The sequence below is a fragment of the Gavia stellata genome, chromosome 22 (genome assembly GCF_030936135.1).
Source record: "Gavia stellata isolate bGavSte3 chromosome 22, bGavSte3.hap2, whole genome shotgun sequence".
Taxonomy (NCBI): domain Eukaryota; kingdom Metazoa; phylum Chordata; class Aves; order Gaviiformes; family Gaviidae; genus Gavia; species Gavia stellata.
The window spans coordinates 12,906,023-12,922,237 of NC_082615.1; the positions used below are offsets into that span (position 1 = coordinate 12,906,023).

Here is a 16,215-nt window from a genome sequence, read left to right on the forward strand (position 1 = left end):
GCCAGAGCAAGAAACCCATCATGGAAACCCAATAAAACACCACACTCTGAACAAAACCCAGCCGAGTCAGCAGAGCTGCAAGACTGATGTGAAGGATAAGAACAATAATACTTAATTCCAGCATTCTTATGTGTTACAGTAGACCCAAAACAGCTACTCAGCAATCAGGGACCTACCGCGCTGAGCGGTATTTTTAAGTAAACTCTTGCTCAAAGGCTCCGGGTCTTGGCATCAAAGACCCTCAGCCCCAACCCTTTTTAGTAAAGGCAACAGCATCTCATACACCCCCCCTTCACCTGCCCCTCTCCATCCAGAAGCCTCCTCAAATACCAGCTGAAAGTCAAGTTCTTATTTAAAAAGTAGTCGTAAGGTTAAACTAGAACGAAGGAAGGAGAGAAACCTGCGGCGGCATCACCGGGCCAGGACGGGAAGAGACAGGCGGGCAGTTCGTTAGTGGTTTAAGATATTCCAGGCACTAGAGCAACGTCCTGCTGCAGAACCAGCTCTGCCGCCGCCTCCCCAGCCGCCGAACCCAGCGCAGCTGGTGAAGGCACACTTCGGCCGAACACAGTGTGTGAGGAGACGCTTGCCAAAATACGGGCGAGCCCTTTTTAAAACTCCTGAGGTCCGTTTCTGCAATGGTCTCGCCCTCCAAGCGTGCCTGAATGCCCCGTTGTGGTTTGCTGTCCTCCACCAGCCGAGCCCTCCCAGGCCGGCGTCTCCTCCTCCATAAACTCAGCTAAAGGATGAACAAACACGTTAAAGGCTTCACGCAGGGAAACATCAAAAGATAAAGATATCATAGATTAGATCTGTCTTTTGTAAGGAATTTAATGACTACAGCTGTTCGGCATCATTAACCAGTTTGTCTTGGAGGTTTAACCCTCCTGCCCACCCCAGCTCTGCCGTTGAGCAAACACTCGGGTACCACCGGAGCCGCCCAGCTCCCCGTGGGGCTGCCGCAGGAGAGAAGCCTTGCTCCCTCCCCGGGGAGCAGGGCTGGGGTGATAAGGAGTCATTAAAAGCTTTTACTACCTGTTGCTATCCAGCAAACCAATTATGGAGGAGTGCCAGGCAGAGAGAGAGCTCTCTGTGCAAAGAGCAGCCTGCTAAAAACGGATCCCTCGTCCTGCCCTCCCAGGGACAGCGTGCCCCACGGTCTCGCCAGCATCCCCTCCCCGCCTGACTTTAAGCGAGGGGGGAAAAAAGAAAACCACCCCGGGATTTTAATGGATTTAGAAAGAAACAAGACTTGTTGGAAGTGAAGTGCAATGGCTTAACCCTTCTGTGAGCAGCACTGGCTCCTGAGAGAGAAGTCTGGGATCCAAGCGAAGGGAGATGCATCTTGAGCCAAATTTCCCTGCCAGTGCAGCCCCAAGGACAGCTCAGGACTGACCAGGCACTTGCTGAATGTGTTGAAATGAAAATCAGCTTTAGTGTCTACCCATGCTCCTTCCACGGCATCCCTCGTAACTTCACCAAGTCTCTGGGTACCCTGTCCTCATCCTAAAGCATCCCAAAAGTCCCATCCCCTGCCCATTGCAGAGTCTCTGACCAGCCCAGGAGCCATCACTGCTGCCTCTGGGCCGGGAGCGCAGGAGCCCCCCACCCACCCCACCCAGCTCTCCTGACCCTGCCCGAGTTATCCAAGGGAAGGACAAGCGGCATTTTGCATTTGCACAAACTCTAAGAAGGTGGGTCCTGCCCGCTCTGTGGCTGGGGGAGACACCCCAGCACAGGGACACCCCTTTTTGCAGGAAGCAAAACACACAGGCAGCAGCATTAGCCACAGGGCATAAAGCCTCCTCGAGCTCAGCGTTAGCACACACACCAGCTACCAGAAGTCCCATGGGACAAGCGTGCGGCAGCACGTGCTCTCCCGCACGGTGCAAACAGCTGTGTCGAGCCAGAGGAGGCAACCGCTCCTCTCCCATCGGTATTTGAACCGGATTTAAAGCAAGATATAATTGTATGGGTTTTTATATATATTGCACTGCCCCCTACAAGACCATCACCCTCGCCACCACGCACGCTGGCCACCCTTGTCACCACTCCCTCCTCCTCTTTGCAACGCAAGAATTTCGCTCCCACAACGCTCTTCCCCCTCCACACACTCCCATTTCCAAAGGCGGCAGAGACGAACGCCGGCCATCAGGAAGAAGCGGGTTTTGTGGTGCAACTGTTTATCTACCCTGTTGGGAAACATCAGCTTCGGGCAGCTGATCAAATATCTCCCGGGCCCCCTCCAGCACCTTGTAACAAGGGCGATCACTGCGATGGCCAACACAGGCAAGAGACCTCGGGTTACTGAGAGCAAAAGAAAAAAGCAGGGTTTGATGGCAACTGACTTCCAAGGGCTCCGGCTGCCCGACAGCAGCCCCCCCGCCGTATCCTGCAAAGGGTTCAGGAGCCCCGAGAAAAGCCAGGACACGGGCAGGCAGAGAGCACGGAGCAGGACCAGGCTTTCAGCCGTCTGACACCGCTGTCATTTCATTTATTTGTTCTTTACTCTAATGCATCCATTTGCACTGGAAGCGACACACTGTAATATCAAGCAATTTTCTTCATAGCTGAGGATGCGTTTGACTGTACCTGTTATGAGAGGCTCAAAAAGCAAGGGAGCGGGGAAGGCTGATGCTGCGGGCTCCCCTGGGCGCCGGGGTCACCAGCCATACTGCTCTCCAAATGGAAAACCTCACACTCCTTACTCATAACCAGATAATCCCCCCTTCCACTAAAATAAGTGAAAAATTTAAAGAGCTCTTTGGAAGTTTTTGAAAATATTTTTACCGACTAATCCATTCTTGTGTTTTCAGCTGTAAAAATCCAACAGCTTCCGATTTATTTACTTTATTAATAATACTCTTAGACAGTAGGATGGTTCATTCAATTTTGAAATGCTTAGAGGGTTGGCAGCTCTGCAAATTAAACCCCTGGGCTGAAACAGAAGGTCACACCTGAAGTGTTTGCAAAGTGTTGCCAGTGAAAAGAACAAAAGCAGAAGTGGGGGAAAAAAAAAAAAGGGAAGAAAAAAAAGCACATAGACAGCCTAAAGCTGCATTCAGCACTGGCAGAGCCACCCGGGGTCTTGGAGAAAACACGGTTTCATTAAATCTGTGATAGAAACCAATCTGTATCCGGCTTCTGTCACGGCAGAGCCAAAGGAAGAGCAGCAGCCCCCGAGCCCAGGGACGCCTACTTACCAGCGCCGGGATGAGCAGGTCGGCGAAGTACACGAAAGCTGCTCCCAGGGCAAAGCCCACGGCCACGGGGAAGAAAGCAAAGGCTCCGAAGCTGCCGGACTCCTCGGCCATGTCGATAGCCGGGGCCAGGAGGGACCAGTAGGAAGCAGCCAGCATGACCTGGGAGACAGAAGGGGAGCGGTGAGAACCACGTAGGCACCGATGCCACGAGGATCTGGCACCGGCTGCCACATGGCAGCCCCACCGACAGCCCACCCTCCAGCCAAGGAAATCCCTCTGCCCGGCCCCGCGAGCTGTGCGGCCACTGCAACCCAGCAGGGCCACCAGAACCCTCTTTCCGACAGAAGAAGTCACTGAAGGGCGGAGAAGTGAGGTTCTTCCCCATTTTCACCAAGAGCGTTTTTCTTGGCTCAAAAGCCCAAGGCAGCAAATGAACGACACGAGTTCATTAGGTCGATTCTCTGTGGGATTCGCACAGCCACGACAGTCCTTCAAACGGGAACAGCAGCAGCACAGGAGCAGGAAAACCGCCCTCCCCTCGGGTGTTTTGCAGCGACGGGGGTGGGTTCATGACCCCACCGGCCACCACACTCCTGCCAAAGCCGCGGTGAACCACATCCATCCTGCACGCGGCTCTGCAGAGCGGGCAGGGTTGGAAGGAAACACAGCCTTGGCTTCATGCAGGAAAAGAATAAATATTGGATAACGCCTGGAGCCAAAGAGCCATCTCCAAGCTAGCTAAGGGCACACCAAGGCTTTGCTACGCAGATTTAAGCCCACTGCGGTGTAGCTGCCAAGGTCCCCGCCTCGCTAGCCCCGACCAAGGCAACCGCAGCACGAGGGCTTTGCTACTCCTGCTTCTGCACAGACCAATAACGCTTGGGCCGCTCCTGCCCCAGCATCCGAGCCAGAGCTCCCAGGTTGGGAGGAGAACAAGTTCCCATCCCGAACAGCAACACAGCAGCTCCCGGCACAGCGCTGCCAAAGTCCTGCTGCGGTGTTTCACCAACACAGCTTGCACCAGGAAAATAAACCTTCCGAGTGGCAGAGTGCTTCTTTCTTTGCTTGCTGCTTAGCAGGGAGGGAGAAGGAACAGCTACTCAAAAGACCATAGAAAAATAGAATTTGGGACTTCTGGGGCTCTCCAACCCAAAGCAGGGCAGGCTTCAGAGTTGGTCGCTCAGGGTGTTACCCAGTGTAGAGAACAGAAAGCCAGGCAAGGCACCAGTTTCACAACCTTACACTAAAGAACACAATATTAACGTGCATTTCATCACCTCTGCTGCCCGACCTACTGGGCTGGGTTGATTAAAAAGTCATCAGTGCAGCACAACACCCTCAGCAGCCGCCTCGGCCCCGGTTTCTCTCCCTGCAGCCGTTCAGCTCTGCGGGAGCTCAGCTGTGACCAGCTCTGGGGACCGGTCCCATCACACACACTGGGAGGAAGCAAGTCAGCAAGACAAGCACAGATGGGCTTAAAGATCACAGTGGAGATCCGTGCTAGGCTTTGGGAACCGCTCCGTACCAGCAAGGGCAGAGAAGCGATGGCACCCACTGCCCTGCCGTGGGCAGGCAGGGTCCGCGCTGCCTCGGGGTGGACAAGACGATGCTCCGAGCTCTCTCCCAGCCCTGCCTGCGAGCAGGGAAGCACATCAAAGAGGAGCTTTCAATGGAGAAAGGGATGCGGGATTAGGATCCAGCAGGAATGAGCAAAGCGAGCCCGGAGACAGCAGCAGGAGGGATGCTGCAAGGGAAGGTGATCCCATCTCTCCGTCCAGCAAGACCCCACCCCGAGCACCCCACGCGATCCCGTTTGCAGGATGCTCAGAAGAGATGCTGCTCAGCTTGCTCTCACGGCACCAGCAATCGCCCGCGGAACAGAAGTGCGTAATAAACTATTACATTTTAAATCACTTTTAATGAAGGAACGAGATGCCTATTGCCGTAGACACCAGTCCCTGAGGGATTGTGTAAATCTCAGATCACTATGAGTAAGAAGAAAGCAAGCTGTCATGTCAGGCTTAACCACGGCTGTCAAACTTCATATTTCAAATGCCACCTCCTTTAAAAAACAACCACACACCCCAACATGGTAACACAAGCAACAGGGAAAGGCTTTACAGAATTATATTGTCATCTTATGTTAAGATATCATTTCCCCATGGAAAACAGAGGCCTGACACTGCTCAGCCTCCAGATCCCGTCACCACCAAAGTCAGCAACGAAGCTCCCACCGGCTTCACAGCACACGGGCTCCGGGGGAAGAGGATGACAGAGCTTAAAGCCACCCCAGCCTCACCAGCTGAAGGAGCAGCGCTGCACCAGCCACCTTCGGTTGCTTGGGACGGAAAAGCGGTTTATCCCTACGCCCTGTTAGGCAGAGGAACCCCCCTGACCCCACTTGGTGGGGGAGCTGGAAGTCATTGCCCTGCAGCAGCCAGCAAAAGCAACAATGTCCCCGTGCCTCCCCTCAGCCCGTCTCTGAGCTCAGGCGTGGGTTTAGGGACACGAGCTTGCCTGGGAGCAGCCAAGGTCCTGCTCAAGGGTGCTGGCTCCTGCCCACCAGCTCCTGCCCACCCTGTTCAGCACCAGAGCTGGCACTTACCCCTCTGGTTCAGCAGCATCCCTTAGTAGATGATGCTCATGAACTAAAAAAAGGGTGAGGATTTCTGCCAGCAAGCTGATTTAAGCAAAAAATAGTAATAATAAAAAAACCACCACACTCAATTACAAATCTTTGTAATTGTCCAGCCAGGGACAGGAACCCAAACCCCACCAATGTCACCAGGCAGGCTGGCGTCGAAGGCAGGGATAAAAAAAGAAAAAGCCTGCCTGGGCTCTCCTCAGATCAATAAAACATGAAGCCACTTTGGCAGAGGGTATGATTTTCTGCACAAAGCCTCCCCCTCGCACCAGCCCCGCTCAACCCAGCCAAGATGGGGAGCAGGGACCCGCAGTGCGCTGGCTCGCTGGCACTGGGACACGCACTTCCTGCCAAACTGGATTTGGACATTTTTGCGAAGAGACTTCGTGCTCCACAGCCAAGATGCAACAACACCGTAAATCCACCAGCTCTTGGGAAAACAAGCCGCAGTTGATGGGGGAGGAGAAAGCACACAGAAGGCAGCCGCGTATCTAAAGCATCCCTGGGTTGCCGGGAGCCCAAACCCTTCCCTGGGATACATCAGCGTAACCAGAGAGAAAACCCAGGCTCAAAACCTGACTGCCTCAGGCCACGGAAAATGACTGAACCCAGGTCTGTGTCCTCAGGCTGATGGGAAACCCTCGAAATGTGCCAGGCAGCAGGATTTATAACCACACTGTGCCCCAACAGCTCTCCCAGGGCTTGACGGGTCTCCATCGCTGACCCCTGGGCACCAGCATCTCCTTCCAGGCAGGGACTTGATGTAGGTGCCCGGTCCGGGCTCTCCCAAATGCTGTGGTGCCAACACTCCTCCCCACCTGGACTGCAGAGCCAGCACTGCCTCAGCTTCAGAGCACATGGGAGCTTTTATTCTGCAAATATAGAATAAACAGGACAATGATCTTCATCTCCAACCACAGCTGGTCCTGCTGGACCCCAGGGCGAGAGGGAGAGTCCCTGCACATCCGAGTCTGGTATCACACCGCTGCGTTAAAATTAAAGCCCTCATCTCGTCCGCTGCAAGCGGCAACATCTTGTCACGCTCCTGCGGGTTCATCAAGATGAGAACGGCAGCTTCAAGGGAAACAGGTACATTAACGGCATGCGGATCAGAAAACTCAAGCTGCTTACAAGTGAAAGAGATCCTCTCCGCAGGATGGGAAAGAAAAGTGGAAGGTGAGAGACTGGCAGGACACTTTCCCTGCCAAACTTTTTAGCTTGACTTCATTAAGGCTCCAAGAACAAGAACCAGCCTCAGTAGACCCATATAAATTACTGATACTGTTTTAAGCAGCACTGATAGGGAATATTCAATAGCAGACATGCCTGGTGCAGTTTAAAGAGCATGTCTTTACGATTTTCTGCTTCACCTGGGACAGAATATATCAACCTGCAACCCAGTAAGAGGAATAGCCATGCGAGGCTGCAGGGAAGGAGGACTGCAAGTGTTTATGTAGTGTTTATGTAGTGTTTATGATGTCTGAGAGCACAGCACCTCCAGGATAACACTGACATAACAGAGAACATCTAAAAAAAAAAGGTCGTCTTTAAGAATATCAAGATTTAAGAGAAAAGCCAGAATTCCACATCAGATGCCCAAGCAAGCGAAGCCTTGTCTCCATGGAAACACATCACCTCGGAGGCTTTTTGCATACAAAACCCTCTATTATCCGTGATTTCCAGAAAGGGAACTGAGGCAGAGAGAAGCTAAACGCTCAGACACCCAAGCGGAGGTACCGGGCTGGAAGAAGCTGAGCTCCACCACACCGCAGCGAGCAGCCGTGCAGGTCCCCTTCGCCCGAGATGACGCTTGTACCATCAGACATGGGCAGCTTGAGCCGTGCCAAAAGGAGATTTTGCTCTGCAGTCGGGATGCTCCCAGCGCACGCCGGCGGCTCTCCCGGCAGGCACCCACTCAGGGCACAGCAATCTGACCACGTGCCCAGGCTTACACCAGCTCCCCCAGATCAGATGGCGCATCTGCGGTGAAGGCAGTGCCGAGCCACGGCTTTCTGGATCCCGACTGACACTCTGCATCCCGGACCATCCTCCTCGAGGTCACCTGGACATCCCTGTCCCACGTCCTCCTCCTGGCTGTAGAGAAGTTCTCAATTCCGGGTTTATTTTGCTCTGCAAGCCCCCAGAAGACGAGCAGGCAAATAGTCACCAACAGGAGAAAGAACGATCCATTACACCCTGTTTCACCAGCGATCCTGGTCTCGGAGAGCACCACGCACGCTCCCTGGAACCCAGATGACTATCAGGGATCCTGAGCTAAGCACCAGAACAGCAAGGTTAGAAGCAACCACCTGCCTCCAAAAGCATAGGAAGAGGAGGTTTTCTGGCTCTGACAGAGCACAGGGGAAGTGTAACTAAACCCAGCAGCCCAGATTTCAGAGGGGAGATAAAGAGGAAGTTAAGTTCTGCCTCGCTCTATCCCAACGCTCAGAAAAACCAACCCGTCCGTATCTGCAAGAGACCTACATCAAAGACACGGTGTTTTAAACGGAAATCCCTTTGAGCAAGAGAAGTAGTCCATGATGAGAGCAACATCACTGCCTGAAGAAACGTTTCTTACAGGGTGGAAGAGAGAAAACAGTAAAATAGGTTTCAAAACCGGCTGCTCCATATCCTGCTTTTTCCCCCTACACAAAGCCAGCCTGCCAAAACACAGAGAGCCCATGTTGCTCCTGAGGTTCCCCCGACACCGGCTTTGCAGCACAAGCCTGGACAAGGCAGGAACAGCCCCTCGTCCCAGCCAGCCGGGAGGGCTTCGCAGCCCATTTGGGTTCCCTCTCCAGGCACAGCCAGCCTCAGGCATGCCGCCTGCTTAGCTCCAGCATCACCTCCCACCTCCACCACCCCACTTCCACCCACACGCAGGGAGCCGCAAGTCAGCCACGGTCCCTCCTGCCAAAGGGCTGGGTCAGGAGGTGGTTTCTCCTCCAGCTTCTCCATGGACCCTCCACAAAGCCACCAAGCACACACATCACAAGCGCTTTCCCTGTCTGCAGAGGGAAGAAAACGCTTCTTGTGCTGTTAAACCCTTTCGGGTAAGGAAAAGATAGAGACACAGCCAGTCACACTGCCGGTCAAGCAATTACAACACTGCCCAGAAAAACTGTGCTAAAAACTCAGGGGGATCCTGTTGCCTGGGGGTAACATCCAGCAAACCCCTCCTGGGCCGCTGCACAGGGGAAGCGTCAAGGTGCGGGGTCGAGCGCAGGGGGATACACCAGCCCCTTGTCAGACACAAGGCAAAAAGCTGAGGGCACATCTGGAGCAAACCAGGCAAAAAGGAAGATAAAAATTCCAACCTCTGGTGCTTTTGCCAAATCACTGCCACCCAAACACTCAACCACTGAGCAAGGACCTGCTCCCAGTGAGCCCAGCAGCCCTAGAAGCAACGGTGGCACAATCACCTGTGGATCTCTGGCACCTTCCTCCAAAAGAGCTGGTCCTGGCCACGCAGCATCAGATCAGGGCTGCAGTGACCCTGGGTGAGAAGGCAGCTCATCCCAGCCAGCACCAGCTTCGGCAGCTCAGGCCCATAAACGCACCCCAGAAACCTTCACAAATTGCAGCTCGTGGGTGGTTTATGTGGCAGCACCTTCTGCCAGCAGGACCTGCCACCACTGCCTTCCTCACTGACACTCCCCCCCAGACACTGCAGCGAGCCCAGAAAAAAAATCCCCTTTCCTGCTCCGAGTACAGCAAATTGAAAGAAGCTGGAGGAAAAGCAAATGTTTGTAGGACTTCTGCTTCACCAGCCGAGCCACACCTCTGCCGCGCAGGGATGACTCAGTGCTCCTGGCAGGGTGATGCGGTGGCTGCGGGAAGGACGGCACTGCGCCGTGCTGGGACAGCACCCGAGCCAGTCCTCGGCCAGGGCAAACACCGCGCCGTGCCCTGGTACCTCCCCAGCTATGGGATGGTCGCAGTGGCTGCTTCGGGAGACAGCGATGCCACAGCGAGGGGACAGCCCAGGCCACGCTGTCCCCAGCAGCGCCATGGCAAGAGGACAGCCCAGGCCACGCTGTCCCCAGCAGCATCTCCCCAACACCGCAGAAGTGGCTCCGACTTGGCTTGCAGGGACAAGGGTGTGTCTTCCAGAGAAAAACAGTTCAGAAATCAAACCACAGAGGAAAGCTCCAGAATTGGCAATTCCTAATGCAAGTGATTATAAAGGATGGCCCAAGAATCCGCTACAACAGACGAGTTGGATTATTCACATCATTAGCAGGTCACAGGCACATTCCAGGAAACCTTACTAGGGAGCAAACCGAGCTTCGTAGCATTTCACATCACCCACCATGGCAGGCTCTTGCTCAGTGCAGCTGGGTTTGTTTCAAGCTTCAGGAAAAGCAGAAGACCTGTGATCTCCAGAGCTGCAAACAGTCGAATTTCACCTTGATCAGTGGCGTTGCAGTGTCTGGGGATGCACAGGGAGGAAGGAGCCCCACTCCACGCACAGCCTCAGCATGAGCGGCGTTACTGCACGCTGCAGGACAGACCACCCGCGGTGCCGGGCTCGTGGTTCACCCCGAAACCTGGTAGTATCGCCCAGACTCCAGGTGCCAGCTACGCAGCCAGAACACAGCGAGTGGGACCTGGCAGAGCCCTGTGCCCCGGCACACACACCACATGCCCTGGGAAGATGCACCTTCCACCCACAGCACATCCCCCAGGCTCTCAGGCACACTCCACCACCTGAAGGAAAACAAGTGTGATTTAAGGTGTCTGAATGAGCCTCCACCTGCTCCCCATCACCCCAGCAGCTGGGCAGCAGGAGGAGGTCTACATTCACAAGCCCCAACACAATTTCAAGCCACACAGTTTCATATCTTCCTTCAAGAAAGATGCAATAAGCCCCACATTTAGTGTGCACCCTTGATGTAGAGCTGCAGTGTCTTTATTCCCCCTTCTCCCAAGGGCTTAAAGCACCCACGCTCTGCAGGAGAGCAAGAAGCACAAAGCAAGCTACACAAATTAACCTCCAGGACAAGGGCTCTCCTGCCCATCTTCATCGCACCACTGCTACAGGGGGAGTGATTCAGAAGCCCAAAGAAATGAGAAGAGTTTAACTCAAGAGCCAAATCCAGCATGGGCAGCTCAATGTCCTCGTGAACCCCCTCATGCCGCCTCCACCCTCACCGAAGAGGCACCGAGACATGACAAGACGTGACCAGTGCCGCACCGTGCTCTTCCCTGCCCCACCTGCACCTCAGGCAATTAGCCAAGAAACACTAACGGGAGCAGGCAACCAAACGAAGCGTGGCAGGGCTTCGGAGGTGTCAGCAGGAGAACACAGGCAGAGACGATGAGTAGAAGGATGCTGTACTTACCCCCGCGGCGAAGCCTAAACTCCCATCTAGGATCCGCCTCTGCAAAAAAAAAAAAAAACCAAACACAAAACACCATTTACTCCTGGCAGAAGCAGCGGAGTGCAACGACACCACAAACCGCGCCAAGGGGGGAAGCCAGCTGCACCGCTGCCGCACTGACGTAGCTTTCTTCTCCCCATCTCTGCAACCCAAGCAATTTCTGTGCTTCGAGGCAAGAGCCATGCTCCTCACGCAGAGCAGCCCACCATCCTGGGGTGATGGCACCTCACCAGGCGCCTACAGCGCGTCCTGGCTCCCTCAGCCCACCGACACTGCCCGGACTGGGCTTGGCCCATCCAGTGCCCACACCAAAACGCTCCGAGGATACGGAAAGGTAAACCAGAAGCTCTCCTGCCCATCTGTGCCCGCTGCCCTGCATTTCCCTCCCATGAAGATTCTGATTCCTCTAATAACAGGCTGCTATAAACAAAGCCATTAGTCTTCCAGTAACCCAGCACGTATCCTGCCCACTTAACTCCCGGTGCAGTTTTTCTTCTTTAGCACGTCACCCTCCCCCAGGAAGAAAAACCAACGTGCTACTGCAAAGGGAATCTCTCTTTGCAACAAACTCCTGAATAAATCATCAGAAGAGAGAGACATAAATAATAAATTCATCCGGGCAATTTTGAGCACAACAGCAAGGGGGGCCTCCAATTTTGGAATACAAGATGACTTAACGATCAGCACTTTGCTTGTTCTGAGCACGGGCTGACCCGAATCCTGCACCAGAGAAACCAGGTGACAGGAGGAGAACCTGCTGTTCCAAACACAGAGCCCTGCCTGCGGCTCTGCCCCATCTCCCGAATGCCGTGAGCTGAGCTACAGCACATACCACAGCCTCGGTCAGGAATTTCATTTCCTTCATCTCTTCTGTATTGACACACGAGAGAAATGAGCTGGATTTTTCCTCCTCCTGCCCCAGGACCTCCCAGGGCCAACGTCAAGTCCCTCACGCTTGGGACCAGGCAGCCAAACCCACCCACGAGCGCAGCCCTCCGCCCCAGACCCCGCTTGCCTCCCGAGGACAGAGGACCCGATCCCGGCACCCACCTGCCCGCTGGAAAAGACGAACACCAGTGCCGAGCCAGCCGCTGTCAGCCCCCAGGTGAGGAAAGTTCCCAGCACCGACTGGATCACCGGCCCGTGCCCCGGGATCATGCTGACCTAGGAGAGATAAGGTGCGTCAGGAGAAGCGGCTGGTGGTTAAAGAGAAATTCCTCCCTGGTTAAAGGGGAGCACCCCAAACCCCTCCTCACCAACGGGGACAGAGGGAGCTTGACCATCCTCCCCGCAACACCTCTCCAAGGCTCTCTCTTCTCCTTAAGGCTTTGCAATTTAATCCGAGCTCAGAGGAGCAGGAGGGACCAAGGAGGGATGGGATGCACCACATCCCACCTGGTGCACAATGCCTCCTGATTTTGGGCAGAGCAGCTCCAGAGAAACGCGAAGAAACGGCGCTGAAAGCTCGCCGAGCGAGGGGACGCTTCGTCCCACGTCCCCGGGCGGTTCCCAGGCACGTGCATCGCGTCCCGCTTCTTGGTGGCACTCGTTTGTGCCAAAAACCAATTTTTCCTCGCGCTGAAGGCGAACGCCCTCGCAGCACCCGGCTCGAGGCGCCCTGGGACCAGGCGAAAAGGGGAACGAGCCCCGGGACGGGGCACCAAAACAGGGCTCAGGGCTGGGCCCGAGGGGTGCCCAGGCCCAGGGGAGGGAATATAGGCATGGCCACAAACACAGGCATATAAATACACCAAAATACACATATATTTATACATTTCTATAGGAATATATAGGAAATACACACACTATTGCCTTCCTCCCCCCAGAAGGCCCTCCCGGGCCCCCGGCCTTGCCCCAGGGCCGCTGCCAAACCCTGCGGGGTGGGTGCCCGGGTCAGACCCACCACCGGTTGTCCGGCCCGGGGGAGAGGGAGACAGCCCCCCCCCCCCGCAGCCCGCGCCCCCCAGCACCCTGGGCTCCCCCCGTCCCCAAGGGGGGACCCCAACACCCCACCGGGCCCCCCAAACCCTACCGCGGGCACTCCGGCCCTGGTGCCGGCGCCCTGAACCCCCGGGCCCTACAGCCGCCAAGCTGGGACCAGGGCTCCTGCACCGCCCGAGCCCAGAGCCCCCGGGGCCCAGAGCCCCCGGGGCCCCCCCAGACCCCCCCCCCGGGTCCCGTTCCCGTTCCCGTCCCCGCTCACCGCCCGGCGCTCCCCGCCGCGGCCCCGCCGCCACTTCCTGGTACCGGCACACGTGTCGCCGCCGTCGCCCCGCCCACTACCGCGGCCGCCGCCAATGGGAGCGCGGCGGGGCGGGCCGCCCGCGGCTCTGCGTTTCGGGTGGGCGAGGCGGCGGGAGAGTGGGGCGGGCGGGCGGCGCGGGCGGGCGCGGGAAGGGGCTGGCACTGCCACTGCCACCCGCGGGCACTGCCACTGCCACCCGCGGCAAGGTGACCCCCGGACAGGGCTTCCCGCTGGGCTGCATAAAGGCAGCTGCTGGTCTTTGGATTGGGGGGCCCGGAGAGCGTCCCTCCCTGCCACCCAGCAGCTCATGAGCACGGCCCCACCATTGGTGTGATGAGCTGTGCCCGGGCAGTGCAAGCAGCCGTGCTCATTAACAAACAGAGGCTGCACCTTAATGACCAATACATGGCAGCCTGCTGGAAATACACCCCTCCACGCGTCACCGGAGCCATCCATCCCCGGCACAAGCTTTGGAGGGTGCATCCAGCACCACCCATCCTCTCCCACCCAGTGATGTCCCTGCAAAGCACCGTCACAGGGCACACAGGGGCCAGACCTGCAGCCCCAGATGGGCCGGGGGCAGAACCAGCTCCGGCACCGATTCCGCCCTGGGAGCTCGGCAGCGTTGGCAGGAGGGAGAGGGGCTTACGCCGATGGCCATGGGGCAGAGGGAGCCAGGGGCTTGCTGGTGCCTCCTGCTTGTGCCACACCAGAGGGTGCGGGGGGAGCAGAAGGACACATCCAGCTCTTTTGCAACATAACCTTTCTTTATTAGAGTGTTTATCTTTTAACAGCCTTTGATCAGCCTCCCCTGCCACAGCTGGGAAAGGTCAAGGCCATTTGAAACCTCCCTGATTCAGGATTTAATCAATCTCCCCCTGTAATTGCCTGCATCCTTCGTTAGCTCCCGTAACAAGGCAGATGCAGGGTGAGGTGCCAGCTGGAAGGGACACCGAGACAGAGCAAACAGAGCTCCTCCCGACGGAGGCACTGGCAGGGCTGGGGACAGCTGGTGAGCCAGCGGGGCTGGCCATGGGGACACCGCTGACAGGGGAGCCCCACACGCTGCCGTGGTCTGGGGGCGGCTGGCAGGGATGTCCCTGCTTGGGGACGTGTGGGCAGCCACGGGCAATGGGGCTCCGTGATGGTGGAGAGGCTCCATGCAGAAGCGTCAGCAAAATCAGCTCACGCACCCCCCTTTTTCCCCAGTGTCATTGCCACGTGCAGGGACACCTCCACGTCACCTTCCCCAGGATAACCGGGCTGCCCTCGCACCAACCTCGCCTCCCGCCTGCCTGCACGGTCCTGCTCAGCCCCGGCGAGGGATGGGGACAGGGACAGGGCTAATTCCAGCCCCTTCCCCACGCTGGGCAGACGGGCAGTTACCCTCCCGCTGCACCCCAGTGCAGGCAGGCAAAAGGAGGGCTGGCAGCTCCTGCGTGGCCCCTGCCTGCGGCAGCAGCAGGAAGGATGAGACCGGCGGTTGCAACCACGCGTTACCTGGAGTCCCTAAAATGCATTTTAAAACAACAAAAGGGGCACAAATTCTTGTGCAATCTTTCTCATTAAGGTGTGTAAGACGCTGCAAGGGGCAGCACCGCAGTCCTGGCTCCGGGGAGCCGCGGGGCCGCTGGGCAGCCAGGACCCAAATCCCTTCGGTTTTTTGCAATAAAGCTCCTTAGCGATGTCTGGGGTAGCTGTGGCAGGCAGAAGGTGTGGAGAGACACATCCCAGCACAGCGATGACCCAGGGCACCGCAGGCTGAGGTGGGTTTGGAGGTGCCCCAGACGTGCCTCTCGCCAGGCACGGCAAGTGGGGGTCCCTCTGCTCCCGCCCTGGGTCCCCTTTGCGCAGGCTGGGCTCGTGGTTGGGCTCTTTCCCAACCCAAATCCACCCGTGTCGAGCTGGGGCGGTGGATGGAGCCAGCCTGGACTCGCACCAAGGCAGCTGCCAAGCCGAGGGAACGAGGACGTCCAGAGACATCCCAGGGGACCCGGGAGCAGCACAGCACCGCAGGCAGCGCCAGGCAGGGGCACGCCGTCTCCATCCCACGAGCTAATGGCACCTATTAGTCACAGGGCACAAAGTGACAGCTTTACGCTTCTCCGCTGGCTTTAGGCTCTCCGTGAGAGACACGATGGACCCGGTGCAAGGCTGGGGGAGCGCAGAGTCCTGCCGGCACTGAGCTACGACCCACGGCTGCTTTGAACAGGAGGGGATGCGAGGAGCAGCGGACTGGCGCGGGCTGTAACTAACCCTGTGTTCAAGCCGGTGCAGGAAGCCCGACTGCCAAATGCAGAGTACTGTTAACTCCCAATTTAATGCGCACAACCCTCCAACAAGCCAGGCACAGCAGGGAGAGACACAGGCAGGAGCAGAGATTTTGGTCCGTGGCTGCCAAAGGCTCATTAGCGTCAGGGGTTTAGCAATATGCTTCACGGGGAATGTGTGCAGCAGCTTTCACTGCAGCCCAGCCCCGGTACCCTCGGCAGAGATCAATAAACTCATTACGGAGGCAAATAACAGCAGGGCGAGAATGGGAGAGGTGGGAGCGGGAGGAAGGAGCCGTCGCTGTATGCGGAGGGTGCTGGGCTCCGCCGGGAGAGCCTGCGACCGGCTGGGGCTGCGGAGAAACCTGCATCCCGTGGGGTCTGGATGGTGCGGGGAGTGCGGGGATGCTGCCAGCCACCCTGGCCGCAGGTGAAGGCGCCAGCTCCTCTCCCTCCCCATCAATCATGG

General features: G+C 56.8%; 1 protein-coding gene across 1 annotated transcript in view; it reads right to left on the reverse strand.

The window, feature by feature from the left end:
- The window catches only part of SLC39A11 (solute carrier family 39 member 11), a 96,278-nt gene extending 83,889 nt beyond the window's left edge, over positions 1–12,389 (reverse strand). The window contains exons 1-3 of the mRNA XM_059828236.1: positions 12,282–12,389; positions 11,193–11,231; positions 3,204–3,362 (exon numbers count right to left, since the gene is read on the reverse strand). Coding sequence (XP_059684219.1) covers positions 3,204–3,362; positions 11,193–11,231; positions 12,282–12,389 — 306 coding nt within the window. The remainder of the gene's footprint in view (positions 1–3,203; positions 3,363–11,192; positions 11,232–12,281) is intronic.
- Between the last annotated feature and the right edge of the window lie 3,826 nt (positions 12,390–16,215).